Source organism: Lygodium microphyllum, chromosome 7 (assembly GCF_053477565.2).
Source record: "Lygodium microphyllum isolate KBCC chromosome 7, Lygodium_microphyllum_v1.1.10, whole genome shotgun sequence".
In the NCBI taxonomy this organism is placed as follows: Eukaryota; Viridiplantae; Streptophyta; class Polypodiopsida; order Schizaeales; family Lygodiaceae; genus Lygodium; species Lygodium microphyllum.
The window spans coordinates 92,636,719-92,652,944 of NC_141141.1; the positions used below are offsets into that span (position 1 = coordinate 92,636,719).

General features: G+C 38.6%; 1 protein-coding gene across 5 annotated transcripts in view; it reads right to left on the reverse strand.

Moving 5' to 3' along the window:
- Window positions 1–227: 227 nt before the first annotated feature.
- The window catches only part of LOC148033706 (putative DEAD-box ATP-dependent RNA helicase 29), an 84,819-nt gene continuing 68,820 nt past the window's right edge, over window positions 228–16,226 (reverse strand). The window contains exons 11-13 of one of the 5 annotated variants that reach the window (XR_015691355.1): window positions 4,633–4,861; window positions 2,133–2,180; window positions 237–494 (exon numbers count right to left, since the gene is read on the reverse strand). Coding sequence is in view for 3 of the 5 variants with exons in the window: in XM_087681679.1 (XP_087537805.1) it covers window positions 4,659–4,861 (203 nt within the window). In the remaining 2 variants the exon portion in view is untranslated. Of the gene's footprint in view, window positions 2,181–2,303; window positions 2,729–3,453; window positions 4,518–4,632; window positions 4,862–16,226 lie in introns of those variants that run through there. The other 4 variants (XR_015691354.1, XM_087681679.1, XM_087681678.1 and 1 more) reach the window with 4 other exon arrangements.

Sequence of the window (16,226 nt, forward strand, 5' to 3'; positions counted from 1 at the left end):
CCTTAGGCCTTAACGACAAACATATATTCCTACTTCCAATTGGACTTACTTATTATCAATTATCCTACTTGGAAATTTGTGTTTTGATAAGCACACTATTAGTAACCCAAAATCCCAATTACATATAACTAGAAACTAAACCTCAAATATACTTAGATAATCAACCAAGTGCACATGCATAAACCAATACATCACAATATATGCACACACAAAAAAGCATTGAATACTAATCAACCCCCTCAACATCAAATAAATGATACAATTTTTATGCATTCTACAAATTTCAATATCCAAAATCGCAAGTGGCTCTCTTTTTGAAAGGAAAGCTCTGAAACATGTAATCTCCTTTCTCCTTGTCCTCCTTTCAAATGACATACTTGATTGTACTTTATGATGACTTGAGGTTTTCATGAACTAAAAAAGTAAAATTGCATTTTGAATTTGCTTTTGACTTTGTCCTCGACATATATTGTGTGGTTGTGAACCCTTCTAAACTGCAAAGATATAATCGTAGAAGTCTAGGTCAGAAATTGTCCATAATAGGACACATCTATAACATGAGTTTTCAAGTTTCATGATGTGCTAATATCAAGGAGTGCTTTACTTGTCCACACCCTTGTAAAACAATACTATTCAAAATCAAAATACAACCCTTTCAAATGATCTTGAATTATCAACAAATATAAGATAAAGTATTCCTATGATTGGGTGCCTTTACTCATCAACAAAGCCAACACTTGTAGCCTAATTTTTGAAATCATGTATAGCATAGCATGCAAACAAGAAAGAAACAAATTGTGCAACCTAATTTGAAATATGTGATAAAACAATAAACTCAATGTACTTAAGAGTACTCGATGTGAAGCTAGTTCTACTCAAAATATAGAACAATTGTTTTGGATTCATATAAACAATGAAGTTCTCCCCAATGAGTTTTTGATAATGATTTATTGATCTTTTTGCATTTGAAATTGGTCAAGTCATTCGGCAATATTGGTCAAATTGATTTGAAATTGTAACCATAACATTTCTAGAAACTCCAAGTGATTGCCTTAATTCATTAATTCATGTGTCGAAGTACTAAGGACTACCATGATTTGTATAAAATAGATTAGTCTCGCATACATGGACACAAAGAATTGTGAAAAAAATACAAGGGAAAAAAATGAAGCCATCTCTATAATAAGCCTTTCCTTGATCTATTGCTCTATCCAAGAATGCGTATCAACAACTACAATAGGGTGCCCTTTCTAACAAATATACACCATTTGAAGGTCAGAGTCACATAAAGTAACTACTTAATGAAAGCGTAATTAGATGTCATTAGTCTCGTTTGCATGTGTGCAACTTCACACATATGTTGACTATGCAATATCAAATTCAATTAGGGACGCACATTGGCATGCATTAAGCTTGTGATTTCCACATGGTTTGTTATGGATGTTCTCAAAGAATTTATCTACATATTTCTTGTCAAACATGAAAACCCCAAAGTCTTTGAATAAATTAGTAATACATGCATTTGGCAATCTACACATGCATCTCCTTAAAAACTAAACATTGTTGAAAGGAATACTTCAACCCCTCAAATTTCTTGATTCTTGAGACCATTTCACAATTGACAATCATGGAGGTGAGCCTTACATTTAAGTCTCCATTGACCTCTTCTTTGTCGAATGTGATTTGACTATGTAAAGATGATGCTCATCATATTTGTATTGATAAGTCAAATTAATTAAGCAAATAATGAGGATTTAAGTATAAATAACTATAGTTTACAAGCAGCAATCAAGATTAAGAGTTCAAGCAAGAAAGCAATAGCATACTAAATGATGAAAACAAAAAAATTTACATCATTTTCTAAGCAATTAGTATATCACATACTTTGGACAACACATTCAAAGCTCATGGATCTCTCTAGAGCATTACTACAAAGATGCAAAATGATTAGTGAACAAAGTCCGAGTAAAACCCTAGCAACAGTATAAAGCTTTTTAATAGCTTCTAAATCAGCAATGATTTGAGGACTCTTGCGAAATTCAAAAATAATGTTGAAAATAATGATCAAGTATTAAATAATTCGAAAACAAACTAAGTAGGTTTTTTTAATGAAGATTACACTGAGCTCATACCTTTGTACTTCAAAGAAGTGCCGCCATCTCTTTCATGAAGTGCCAAGCCTAAATAACATTAGAGCTTTTTATGCTTTGGTGCTAGTAAACTTCTTTAAAAGTGGGATGCATGAGATACAAATTGAATTCTTTTCTTTTGTTCAATAAATCAAATGAGCTTTAAACTTGACAGAGAGCAAATGTATCAATCTATACTATTTTTCCATTCATGACAAAATTTAGGATTTCTCATACAAATATTGTGTATGGAGTGGTCATGATTGGTCTAGAAGACCAGTGGAGTGCCACAATTGCCAAGACTTGCATTAATCTAGCTCTTCACTAAATGGGGTCAACTATCTCGACAGGTTAAGACTCGTTAAGATTTATAAATTAGATCTTCATCAAATGAAATTGGATTGTGTGCAAAGATAATGTTCATCAAAATTAGCCAATCTTTGCATCAAGAAGCTTATCTACCTATCAAATATACCAATCAAGCGTTCAACTTTAAGGTGTAGTAAATCATAGCTAATAAACACAAATCAAGATTTATGTTGTAACATAATCCAAACGTGTGGGTGGATCGACTTATCGGATTTCTGATAAAGTCACACCTGCAAAAGGAAAAACCTTGGCTATTAGATGGTTATTGATTGTGTGGTTCTCATAACCTTTATTCAAAGCCAATTTTGACCCTAAACCCTAAAAAAAGTGTTTAGACAAGAAAAGTAGTGAATGTTAAATGAATATGGCAAATCAATTCATAAGCAATTTAGAGCATATGCATCCTTAGGACAAGGCATTTGAAGCTCTTGGATCTCTTCAAAACACTTTTACAAATGTGCAAGATGAACATGGGCCAAATTGAGTTTTAGTAAAAACTCAAAAGGCTCTTGACTACAATTTGAAGATTCAAGCAGTTTAAAAGTAATTTTGAAGAAAATGAGCAAGCAATATTTATTTTAGAATTGGCTAAACCAAGCTCGTGCCTTTGTACTTACAACATATACCCTGACCTAATCACTTTGATGAAACATCAAGCCTACATAATGTCCTGGCTCAAAAAGGTTTCAAGCACTGCTTGATACTTACTTGCAATTCAAATCATGTGTGACATGTATCACACCACAATATATGATCTTTTTTTGTGATAGTAAACTCTTTTTAAGTGGGATGCGTGGAATGCACACTAACTGCTTTGTCGATGCAACTCAATAATGTTCATCTAAGAAACGTCTCATAGATATAGAAAGAGGGGCATCTCATCTCACACATGAATAAAATCATGATGAATATATACATGAATGAAAGTGAAGGTTTGAATGTGGGCATGCACTGGTTAGCTAGTTGTCTCATTTAATATTGAAGATGAAATGTTCAAATAGGCACCTTTTCTTTCCCTTAATTGTCACACCAGCATATAGGTATTGTCTAGGTATCCATGCATTTTATAGGGGATGAAAAACTCACAGATTGCTTCCATTTCTCAACAAATTTTCAGCATACCTTCCCTAGGCTGTTTACAATTTTGTAAACACCACTACAGTTTATAGCTGCAAAGTCTCTAAGATCCCACAAACCTCAACCAAAAATGGACCGCATTTAATTTGATGATCGCATATAGCCCAATTTTCTATGATCTCTTGCATTTGCATTGCATCAAGATCATGCCCACAACAGTATCTATATTACCACAAGGTCTAAGGTAAGTGATTGCTCCCTCTTTTCATCCAATCCCATTCAATTTAGCTTGACACCTGGAATTCTCTTCCTTTAGCCTCTAGTTTGTGTCTGTCATTGTTATCTTTCTTAGAGACACAGACAGCATGATCCTTTCCTCGATCCACCTTGAATTTTCCTTTTTCAATTTTCATTTCCCCTTTATTTTCACAGGTCGATTACCACTCTAGCTATTTCGTAAACCCAATTTATCCTGCATATTTTCCATCAACTGTTTAGAGAATTGAAACATTAACTGGACTGGTTTTTGAAGTGTGTTGCTAGATGCCTCTGAAATATGACAGAGAATGTGTGATGGGCACCTTCTATCTTCACAGCATGACAAAGTGTCCATGCATCCAATTTTTTTGCATCCCTGCCCAGTCAGTAACTGCCCAAACAGTTTGATGCCCCTTCGGAAACTCTGCGGGAGCAGCTTGGAGATCACGCATCAGATCTGTTCCATAAAACAGACTTCTTCCTCATAGTTACTGCATGTTTTTGCAGCATCGTTCTACTTGAAAATCCTCTCATTGAATTTGAATTTTTATTGGTGTATTGCTAGTAGACAATACACGGATGGTCTGACTCTTCTTGTATAAACTTGACTTTCATCTTTTCCATTAGGCCTTTTAAGTTCAGGGAGAGAACCTTGAGGCTCCTTTGTTGGTGGTGGTGTACTGTCTGGAATTTTGTTGTGTGAATAGTAAGCCGCAGAGGGAATGAAAATAAAGCTACATGCAATAAATGGACAACAACAGAGAAGTGTGGCATACCCTGAGATGAAAGGTGAGCTCACCTGATGTAGTGCTCAGAAGGAAAATATCATCTTCTATTTCCTTTACCACCTTTGTGTTGCTTTGTATGAATTGCTTGACCCTTTGTTCTTCTCATTCCTTGTGTTAACTTCTGCTGTCTACTTTTTCGGACTTCTTCAATACTCTTGATTTCATCTCGAGCATTAGCATTTGGAAGGACTGTTCGCTTGCATCTGCCAACATGTTTATTTCTCCTAGCTGATTCAAAAACTGAAATTTTCGAGAACAATCATTTAGTAAGGCATAGAGAAGATTGCCAGTGCTAACATGAACGACTTGTCAGATAAAACATTTGATTTACAGGATAAAAGGAGATAATTTAAATCAAACAACTGTACTGAAAACGTAAGTATTATGATTGATGCATATAGAACCATCCTAACTTATGTGCAAAATTCCAGTCAAGCAGGTCATGATTGGATAAGATTGTGGTTTAGCTAGAACTAAAACACCTACTGGCTCTAGGACCATGTGGCAGGCTGAGAAACCCAAAAACTGAGTAGTAAGGCATGTTGATACTAGATATAGATTTCCGTATCAAGGCATCTCCATCACTGGATTCAAAAGCAAAGACACTCTGGAATCACTTGTGAGACCAAATTTGCTACCATGTATCGTGTTGTCCAGTTAAACACACAAGATCTTATAGCTCTCATGTAAAAGCTGTCAGGCTGCTAATTTTCATTTTTCCCTCGTGTATCCAACTGAAGATGTGTCCTCCAATAATATTAAACATTCTGATGCTTACAAACTTTTGTCACAGTTGTCAAAGGATGTAGCACCAAAGGGTTTTGAATGAGAGAGAGAGAGAGAGAGAGTGTGTGTGTGTGTGTGTGTGTGTGCGTGCATGCGCACACGTGTGTGTTTTAACTTGTGTTGTCTTTTGTGAGTGCATGTATGGGCGCTTATGAAACTGCAAGCGTCCTTGATTGCATGAAAGTGTAACCAAAAGGCATCCAAAACTAAAATATATTGAACTTAAATGATGCTCGCAACATTGTGCACTATTAATGCCATTAACTTGTCCATACATGTGTTTCCACTACATCTAATACTTACATATGATGTCATTGCCGTTATAAACAAGAGTATCTACATTGCTCATTGTAGAAGTCCAAAGTTGATATAATGTTAATAAACTGTACTTCAGATGAACATACAATATCATCAAGTGGCCTCTAGACCCGTAAGCCCATTTGTACTCAGGCAATGAAGGTGTTAGCCCCTCTTGAGCATCATGCAAAGATCCAGATTTTTGCAGCTCTATTAAACCTAAAGGAGCCTTGCTCTAATTGAAAAGCCTTTAAATAAAGTTGCAACAACTGGGGTGAATCTACTTAATTACCCTTCGCCATCCACTTTGCATTTATTGGTGAATAATTCTGAAACTTCACCAAATAAAGACATAAAACTTTACCTCTTACTTTCCTTTCCCTATGTGCGAAAACCTATTCTAGAACCAAAATCTCATCCAATTTCTCAACTTCAAGTTGAACCTCATCACTCCAATCCTTTGGCATATCTCCTTGACAAGGTCTCAGAAAACTCACATGAAAGGTATTATAGATCCTCCAATGATGTAGCTCAAGTCTATAAACTACTTATTGAACATTTACAAAATCTCATCACACGATGGAACGGATTACCTCTACAAACTTTAGTGTACTGCAATGAGGTCCAACTACTCTCTATGGCTACCGTATGTTTTGCTGGAGTCCTTTGTAGATCTAACCTTGCTTTCCAAACTTGACTCGTCTATGTGGATCTATATCATTGATTCTGGACAAAAGCATGCAACCTAACCATATGCTTTTACATGCTTCCTCACTCCAATGAAAAGGATCTGCTTACTCCTACGTGAAATAGTCCAATCACTATCATTCTTTGTTGGTGCTTTAAGAAGTTCCAAAATAAAGATTTGGGAAGCCAAAGGATATTGGATTTGGGATTTCCCTGTGGGTTAGGAGCTTTGGAGAAGAGCACTTAGGGTGGTATTTCATGGCACTTCAGACTCTATGATTGTTAAATGGGGCATGGCTGCTTGGATCTCTCCGATAGGGGTCTAGATTGTGAATAAGAGAATGGTGAGTAGGATCGTCGTGCTGGATCTCACAAATTAGTGTGGACCCATAGTCTCTATCAGAAATAGGAGCTCATAGCCAGAATTATCGTTTGACACATATAGAGCGCCAGATGTAGACATGGTATAGATTCAGACTCTATGATTGTTAAATGCAGCATGGCTGCTTGGGTCTCTCCGATAGGGGTCTAGATTGTGAATAAGAGAATGGTGAGTAGGATCGTCATGCTAGATCTCACAAATGAGTGTGGACCCATAGTCTCTATCAGAAATAGGAGCTCATAGCTAGAATTATTGTTTGACACATATAGAGCGCCAGATGTAGACATGGTATAGATTTATTAGACATATCTATTGCCAAGACTCCTCCAAGATTTGGACACTACTCTCTCTGCAAGAGATGGAAGAGGATACCAGACAGATCAGGGACTATGAGGAGGAGAGATCATGACCTATTATTTTTTCCGATTGTCAACCCCATTAAGTTTGGCGCAGAAGACCTCCCAACTAGCTACTTGTTTAAACCTTGTAATAGACTTTCCCTTGTAAACTTTTTGGTATGGAAGTCCCTTACATGGCTGCTTTGTATGCTGTATTTTGCCTTGGAATACTTTGTCCCAAGGGGATTTATTAGTAGAATTTTTTCTCTGTGAAAAATAAAAACGAATAGCTATGCTTTCCCACTATCCATCCATAATAAGTAAAGGGTGCAACAAACCCACTGCCTTCTGACATACGATGCAAATCCCTTAACAAAGAAATCAATCTTTTGTACACAAGCTGGCCAAAGAAAGTCTTAATTGCTTTCAAACAATATATACATGCCCTACAACTCCAGGCCTCAAGTGTTTTGTAACAGCAAAGATGACCACACATCATAAGAATTCCATCCTCAAAATTATAGAGCACAAGGTACTAACCTTAAGCAATTGTTCAAAGATACATGCACAATTGTACTCTCTTATGTCACCTCTTCTCCATCTTGCATCTAAATGAAACAAATTGTTGTTTTGATATGTATCATACTAGATAACAAAAGTTGTTCTCTTAACTTATTACATATTGTAATTTTCTTGGTATGCCACATGGTATTGCGCTAGCATTTGTCCTACCTACGAAACCCCCCCCCCCCCCCCAAAAAAAAGAGGGTTTCTAAGACTAACTTCAATTACTTGCATGCCTTACATATCTATAATACCATGCAATTTGCCATCCATTCCAATCAAGAAACCTGATTGCAAGCCAAGTTTCCCATACATTCCATTCTTTGCATCAGGCTGCATGCCTCAACACATTCCTTTGCATCCCAGTGTGAAATTCCAACCTTGTGGCTCTAAAGCACACCTTGGCTAGCCAAAACCTGGGTGGTCTTTGCTTGAGACATTTAGCCACCTCCAAAGTATCCTGAATGCTCAGACAGTGGTAGAATAGTTTGCTATCCTTAAATTATTTGTGGGAAACTACTATCTTATCAAGCCAATTTAGCATCTTGGAACAAGAAATTCTGCAGAAAAGCACCCACATAGCAAGCATATCTTAAGGTTGTCCAAATTAAAATCTGCATTTGCTTTTCTTCCTAGAGGTCCAAGCATGCTAGGCTGCCAATGTGGAACTCAAGGTTTTGATCCACTCCCATTTTAGTTGTGTGACCAGCCTCAAAACTCATAGAAACAAGCTATACAAAATTTACATCATTGGCCATCCCAAAGGATCCATGACTAGTGATACATCACAAGCATGAGAAAACATTCAATGTAACCAAAGATACACTCACTGCAACCAAATGTCCACCGAATATACATAAACTTGTACCTTCCATGTATGTTCCTCTTACTCTTAATGGTCTATCCCCTCCACGTATGCTCACTTTACATGTGGCCATCCCATAGGATGCACATCCAATGGTGGCAATAAACCATGAACAAATGAAAACACTTCATGCATCTACAAATTTGCATTGCTGAAATCAGATTGTCAAGTGTCTACACTTGAGTAAAACCTAGACTTGGCCCCTCGAGAAAGTTGATGATATCCAAACAATGGAACCATGAAACCTGCATTTTAAGCCAAAGGGCAATAATCATAAACTTTATCAACAAATTAACCGTAATTATGAAATCAGCTGTAACCAGCCTTCCTTCCGTGGATGGGTGGTAAATCCCTGATTACAACTTAATTGCAGCAGCAAACAATAAATGCAAATCTGAAAATACAAATTTACCTATCAATCTTGGATAATGCACACCCGATTGGGCCCAAAATTGGCGCCCCTTTTGGTATTTCTTTAGCTTTATTGAAGAAGAAGAAGATTTACAATGGGATTCTTCCCATCCCCTTCGCAAATCAAACTCCCCTTGCTGTCAAAGTGACCAGCAAGTGTTCAATTTGTTTTGCCCCTTGGTTCGGACACTTAATTGGTCTTCACCCACTTCATAGATGATAGAAATGCCCCAAATTCAATGGTTGGCTAGTCCTCCTTTCAGCCCTCAAAAATCCTAGTCTTGAGGCTACCAATCTCTGATACGCTTCCCGAGGCTGCTGCTAAACCCTAATTTTTGTTGTAAATTAGGGTTTACAGCAAAGAAATTTGCAATTTCTCTACCTCCAAGGGTCCAAATGCTGAGATCTTCTGAGCAAGGCTGTAAATTGGCTGGGAGATAAGAGAGAAAGCTGTAGAGAGAGAAAATTCAGGGTTTTGTCCTCATGAAGAATGACTGAAAATCAATCAGCCACAACAACATTAAATGCTGTCGCCTACAGCTGAGACATCCAAATCAGCTATCACCTTGTATCTAGATGCAATCGCCCAATTGTGAAGTATCCGAATCTGCAATTGTCTCCTCAAAACTCACTCGTGGCTGGCTACAATGGCTGAAAATACGCTGGCCATGGCTGCTCACAGCTCTCCCACATTTGCTACAACAAGAATGATCTCGTTTTTCCTCTTCTTCAGTCTTTTACCAACCTGTATGGGCAAGTTGCTAAGTGGCAGCCTTCCCAAATAGTTTTTCCAACATTATCCATCATTAAATATTACTTTTTCGCCTTTAATTATTGAAAATTAATCTAATAATTATTTCAGTGCCAAAAAAAATAATTCTGGCTCGCCAATAATTAAATTGGCTAGGCATCTTCCGCTTCAAAGTCTCCCTGTGTCATCTTTCACCATTAGATCGATGTTAGGTACCATTAAACGCCACATCTCTAGTATCACCAACTAACACTTATGGCCAAATGAATGACCTAGGCCAACAATTGACACGAGATACCACCAAATACCTATGCAACATAACTTATAGCAACTTTTTCCTTTGACATCCCGTGATTTTCTCAGGTCTTGGGCTCGTAAATTTACTCTTACCCCAGTTACACCTCACATGTGCAACCTTTACTTAATCATGTGATTAAAAATCAATCCACATATTAAGTGAGGTTTCAAAAATATATGTTCTCATGACATCAACAATAGAACAATTGAGACACTTGACACACTGGAAGCCGCACTGCTCCTAATCAAAGACAAAGACATAGATTGACCCCAATGTTGACTCCCCTTGCGGTGTTTCTTTAACATTATAAAAGTTTATCTAACTAGATACAAAGAACTCAATTGTACTCCAAATCCCTCAGTTCCAACCACTAGCAAAATACAAAGAACCTAATCAAGTTCTTCATTCCAACTCAATATAAAGAACCACATTCTACTTGAGATCCTTCACTTCTAACCACTAGCAATCCCTAACCATCAACTTGATTTTTAGTACCTGCTCTCACAAAACAACCTAGCACTACCTAATCAACTTCTTATGTACGCCTCATTTTGCTAACTTGGACTTCTCCATCTGTGAGCCCTTTGAAGGTTATTTTGAAATCATAGCATCTTTCTTGTGGTGGCACTCCTTGTCCAAGGAATACTACCACCTTGAAAGATATTGTACATAGACATTCTTTGAAGCGGAAGAATTGCTTTTAGATATGATTTGTTCCTTTCTTTGGTTGCCATTCCTCTAGACCTTTGTTTTTTTACCAAAGAAACCACCACCTCTAATATATTGGCCAACTCTACCTCATCTGATTGCTCTCTCCAGCCATGACTCAAACTCTATAACTAACCACGTCTTCCATGAAAGAATTGATTTCACTATAGACAAATCAAAAAGCACATGCACACAGGTCAAGACCATTGCCAACAGCAATTCCAATGCCTTCAAGTTGAGAAAAAGTGTTGCACACAACCTGCACACAAACATAGATAGCAAGTCTACATTAAATACCAGTCCTACACAATCCTATCCAACCTAGATCTCTACACACCAAAAAGAGAGAACAATGCTTTCTAGATAGAGACCGCTAGCGATGCATGCAAACTGCCACAACCAGCTTTCTCAAATGCCACAATTGCTAGAAATTAATTAATTGATCTCTAGCTCTCAATTATAGAACCCTTGCCACTGGTGGACCAACACATGTCATACACATCTTATGCAATGGCTTCCCTATCTAAAAAGCTAAAAGCTAATCACATGTTAATCTTGACCTTCTAAAGCACAACATGACCATAGTTCCCTAATGGAAAATTATGCTCCTAATTAGGATGATCATACGTTACGCCTCTATCCCACATGAGATCATTAGGGCTAAGCTAAGCATTGCACCGATTGTAGTAGAGTCTCTCACCAAATCAGTTTCATTCATACATAGCCTGCGGGATCTACCTAGGTCCTAGACACAAACACCAATATGTGCAATCAGCTCTCAAGTCCTCTCAACAACTTGGCAAAGAGAGATACTTGATGTTGGCATTCATAGATGTCAAAATGGTTTGAGCTACATGGCTTTAGCATGGACAAAGCACCCCCTTTTCAAAAATCTCTTGATGCACCATCTCTCACTAAGTCATTTAGAGATTAGTAGGATTATTAGGGTGGACCTTGTAAATAAATATCCTAACACAAAAACATAAACAGAAACCGTACAACAAAGCACAGACTGATAAAAGAACACAATTAGGGTTAGGGTAACTCAAAGACAATGAACACGGTGAATGAATGAAGTGATATGACTATTAAATATACGATGCTCATGCAGCAAACACACTATGCAGTGAATGAATATTGTACCTCGAACTCCTGTATCTCAAGGATCAGGTCAAGGGTGATGAGCTGGAGAGTGTATCGTACTCTAAACAGATCCCAAATTGCAGCAAGACAGCCCCTAGATGTTGAACCTAGCAAACGCAAAGACTAAAAACACAGGCAGGACAGCCTGCAAGAGAGAGAAAGACTAAAACGCAAATCACAAGAGAAAGAAAGACTAAAAATGCAAGCAGGACAGCCTACAAGACAGAGAAAGACTAAAAACGCAGACTACAAGACTGGCAGCAGATCTGCACAGGAACAGCAGTCCCCTGGCCGAAATCAACTCCAAGCTGCATGAAGAGGGCTGGAAATCAAGCACCAACTAATAGAGACAGCAATGGACAACTTTGGTTGAGATGTCCTCCACGCACGGGATGTGGGCAGCGGTATGCGAAAACAATCCGAACTGTCCAACCACCGTTTCCACTGCTTAAGTTTTGTTCAATCCATAAACATGCTATGGCGAAAACGGATTATTATCCATCTATTTGTGTGAAACCATTTGGTGTCCAAGGTATCAAAAACTGCAACCGCAATCAAAGAAGCCGTCAAAATGCTCGGATTTTTAGGAAACGAAAAAAGACCTTGTCTTATAATTAAAGTTAGTTGGGATACTGAACGATGATTTCATATGTAGGCAGCAAGCTGAAAACACTTGAAATCTGCAAAATTGAGATTAAGGGCTGAATAGAGAACAACATGCGTATTTATAAAAAGTTTGGGCCCTCCCAAATGGATTTGTGCTTATCGGACACATAAACTCTCTAGGATCGCGTTTCTTTTAAATAAACAAGGTTTCTTCATTAATTAAGCATATTTTGGGATTGTTTAAGTAAAGCTAATGCATTTTTAGCTCAACATCTTCTCTCAGGCCCAACAACGGTGCCACGAGAATAGAGCTCAATCAAGCCCTTTCTTGGTTTATCTTTTACCCCAAGGTCTCCCACCCCAAAGCAGCCAGAGCATCGAACAAAGGGTGTGCGTCGGCTGCCCAGTGGCCTGCTAAGACTAGAGAGGCGATGGTTATCTTACCAAGGGAGCCTAAGTGATCACCCCAAGGAGAACAGGACATCAAACAAAGGGTGCACGTCAGCTGCCCAATGGCCTACCAAGCCCTACAAAGGCGGATGGAATCAGTAATGGGCTTTTTTTTTTAAAGGGCTTTTTAGGTTTAATAGATTAAGCATTAAGTGAGGATTTCAAATCAATTTCGTCCTATTGAGTATCCATGCCCCAAACGGGAGAGTGATAAGGGATGGTCAGACCTAAGACCTTCATAAGACAAGCATACTATCCCTACCAATACTGAGTGTCGATGATGAAGAAAATGGCTAAGGTGTGTGTATAGCAAATATGTCAAGCAAGCAAAACAAGCAAAGCAAGCAAGCTGGAAAAGACTACCTTGGAGACTGCCATGTACAATGCCACAAATATGGTGGATCCTAGAGTCGACCACTCCAAACGACCAAAAAGGAATAAATACGCACAGATGCATGTAAACATAAACAGAATGCCAATGTATGGGATAATGCAAAGGAAGATGCAAGATATCATGCTCATGCAATATGCTATGCAATGGCACCACTGGGACAGTGTCCTTGCAGGGGAATTGTTTACTTGTCCAAGTGTCTTTTTAGAATCATATCATCTTGACAGTACGAATGAAGTGACAAACGTCCATAATACAATACAAAAGAATAAATGAATGTAATGTCTAAAAAAATTTATAAGCATCATCACGGTCACTATCAAGAGTAAAAGCCGCTCCCTCTCCAACTGGAAGGAAAAACAAGAGAGAAGCACTCTCTCCCCGTCAAGCTGAAATAGGGGAGAGTGTATCCAAGCCGATCCTGGGTAGCAAGTATACTGAAGAACCAGCCGGTTGACACTCGGGAGAGACTGAGTGGAATACCCAAGCTGCAATGATTCCAAAAGTGTGTATGAGCCAGTTGGAACACCACCCGATGAGAGAAAAATGAGATCCTAAAGGATATGCCTATATTTCCATTACCCCCCGGTGTGATGTGCGGTGCGGCATGAGATGTCTGAAATGCAAATGTAAATGGTGTAAATGGAAGTGGTGAAGCAACAGAAGAATGTGGTGGGATGAGTGGGTTTTGAAAGTGAGATGTATGAGGTGCAGATTCTTTTTGTTTATTTTTATCATTTAAAGACTAAAAATGAAACTGTGAAGATGATGATACACCATGTAATGAAGTGAAAGAAACACCAAATTCATTCTGATTATGTGAAGTAGACGGAAAAGAAGGAAGGGCAGAAGAAAAGTTTCCTGGTTTTTTTTATAATTCCCGCGACGTGTGTTAACATACAAGAATCGGTCCTCAAGAGGACATTTTCCGTAGTCAACAGTCTGGACTCTTTCTTTCACGTGATCTCTACCAGTATCTTGAAAAACAGAAGAGGTAAAAGAAGAAGGCACAAAAGACGAATCAAAAGAACCTTGCACCAGAGAGGACGGAAGAGTTTGAAAAAATGAAAAATACTCTGGATCTTGCTTTCCAAGAGGGGGACCCATCCCTGATGGGGGTCTCGACGGCCCTACAAAATCATCAGACTTACATGCAACATCTGAAGAGTAAAAATCATGCATACCCGCTTTTCTTGAAGGGCAATCCTTCGGTTGAGCTCCTCAATCTTCTTTCGTCGATGGACTATGATCAATTTATATTCTTCAAAGGTCAACTTGTCTATCTTTTCTTCCATGTACTCAAATGTATCTTCCACCATATCGGAACTTTTTGGAGCAAGCTGATCAGCCCACTCTCGCTCGGTTCTCGACATAGGCTGTTCCGAAGACAGAATCGGTATTGATGTATTCGAAGTCATTTGAATCTACTATTGTTCTTGCTTCTTGCAAAGAGCTCTCACTCTCAGATCAAAGGCCAAGTTTTCTCAAAGAGTATCAAGCTCTGATACCATGTAAAGAAAATACCCTAACACAGAAGCATAAACAAAAACCATACGACAAAGCACAAACTGATAAAAGAACACAGTTAGGGTTAGGGTTAGGATAACTCAGAGACAATGAATACATATAATAAATTAAATGATATGACTACTAATAATATGATGCTCATGCAGCAAACACACTATGCAGTGAATGAATACTAAACCTCGAACTCCTGTATCTCAAGGATCAGGGCAGGGATAATGAGCAAGAGAGTGTGTCGTACTCTGAACGGATCCTAAATCGCAGCAAGGCAGCCTCCGGATGTCAAACACTAGCAAACGCAGCAGTGAGAAGCTGGATCTGATGTAGGCAGCAGTAAGGAGAGAGAAAGACTAAAAACGCGGGCAGCAGTTAAGAGAAAGACTAAAAACGCAGGCAAGACAGCATGCAGGAGAGAGAACGATTGAAAACGTAAGTAGGATAGCTTGCAGGAGAGAGAAAGACTAAAAACGCAGGCAGGACAGTCTGCAAGAGAGAGAAAGACTAAAAACGCAAGCAGGACAACCTATAGAAAAGAGAAAAACTGCAGCGACTACAACAGGAGAGAGAAAACTGTCGGGGCGACAGCTAAGGCTTGCAAACGCAGCAGTTTGCTGATGTGGCAGGCTGTACGACAATAGTGCAAATTATCAGCAGTTAGTCGCTAGGCAAAAACAGCAGCAATCAACGTGTGGAGAATTGAAAACAGACACAGACTGTAGGGAACAGTAATGGACAGCAAAGACTGAGATGTCCTCTGCAAACGGGGTGTGGGCAGCAAGCTGATAACACCTCAAACCTGCAAAAACGATATTGGGGGAAGAGTGAAGGGCTGCCTACCAATTTATAAAAAATTAGGGTTCTAAATCCTCTTCCACTTAACTCTCTCGATCCACTCTCCATTTTAGGGTTTTGGCTAAAATAAGCCTAAAATAAGCATATTTTGAGATTGTTTAAGTGGCTAAGAGCAATTCTTAGCACAACATAAAGTTCCATCAACTTTTAGCTTAGTCCTAAAAATCCACTTTGTTCTGATGACTTAACTTGTGGCTCGGACGATCCCACAATGTCCAAGTCTTATTTCGGCCAATACTCTCTAGCTCCTTTACCATGCCCTCTCCCCATTGAGGGCGCTGAAGAGCCTCCTGCCATGTATCCAGCTCAAAATGCGCTATATAATCAGCTGTAAAGGGTGACGCAAATGATGCCTAAGGAGCAAGCCGAGCATATCTTCTAGGTCCCTCTGGAGAGGAGAAGTAATTCTCACTCTCACAAGATCATGCAAAGATGTACAAACACACATGCATTATCTATTATGCAATGATAAAAACTGATTTCTTTATAGTATGAGAGAAGAAAGAGGAAAAATCATCCTTTCTTCATCGTTGATCAGCAGTACATGGATAG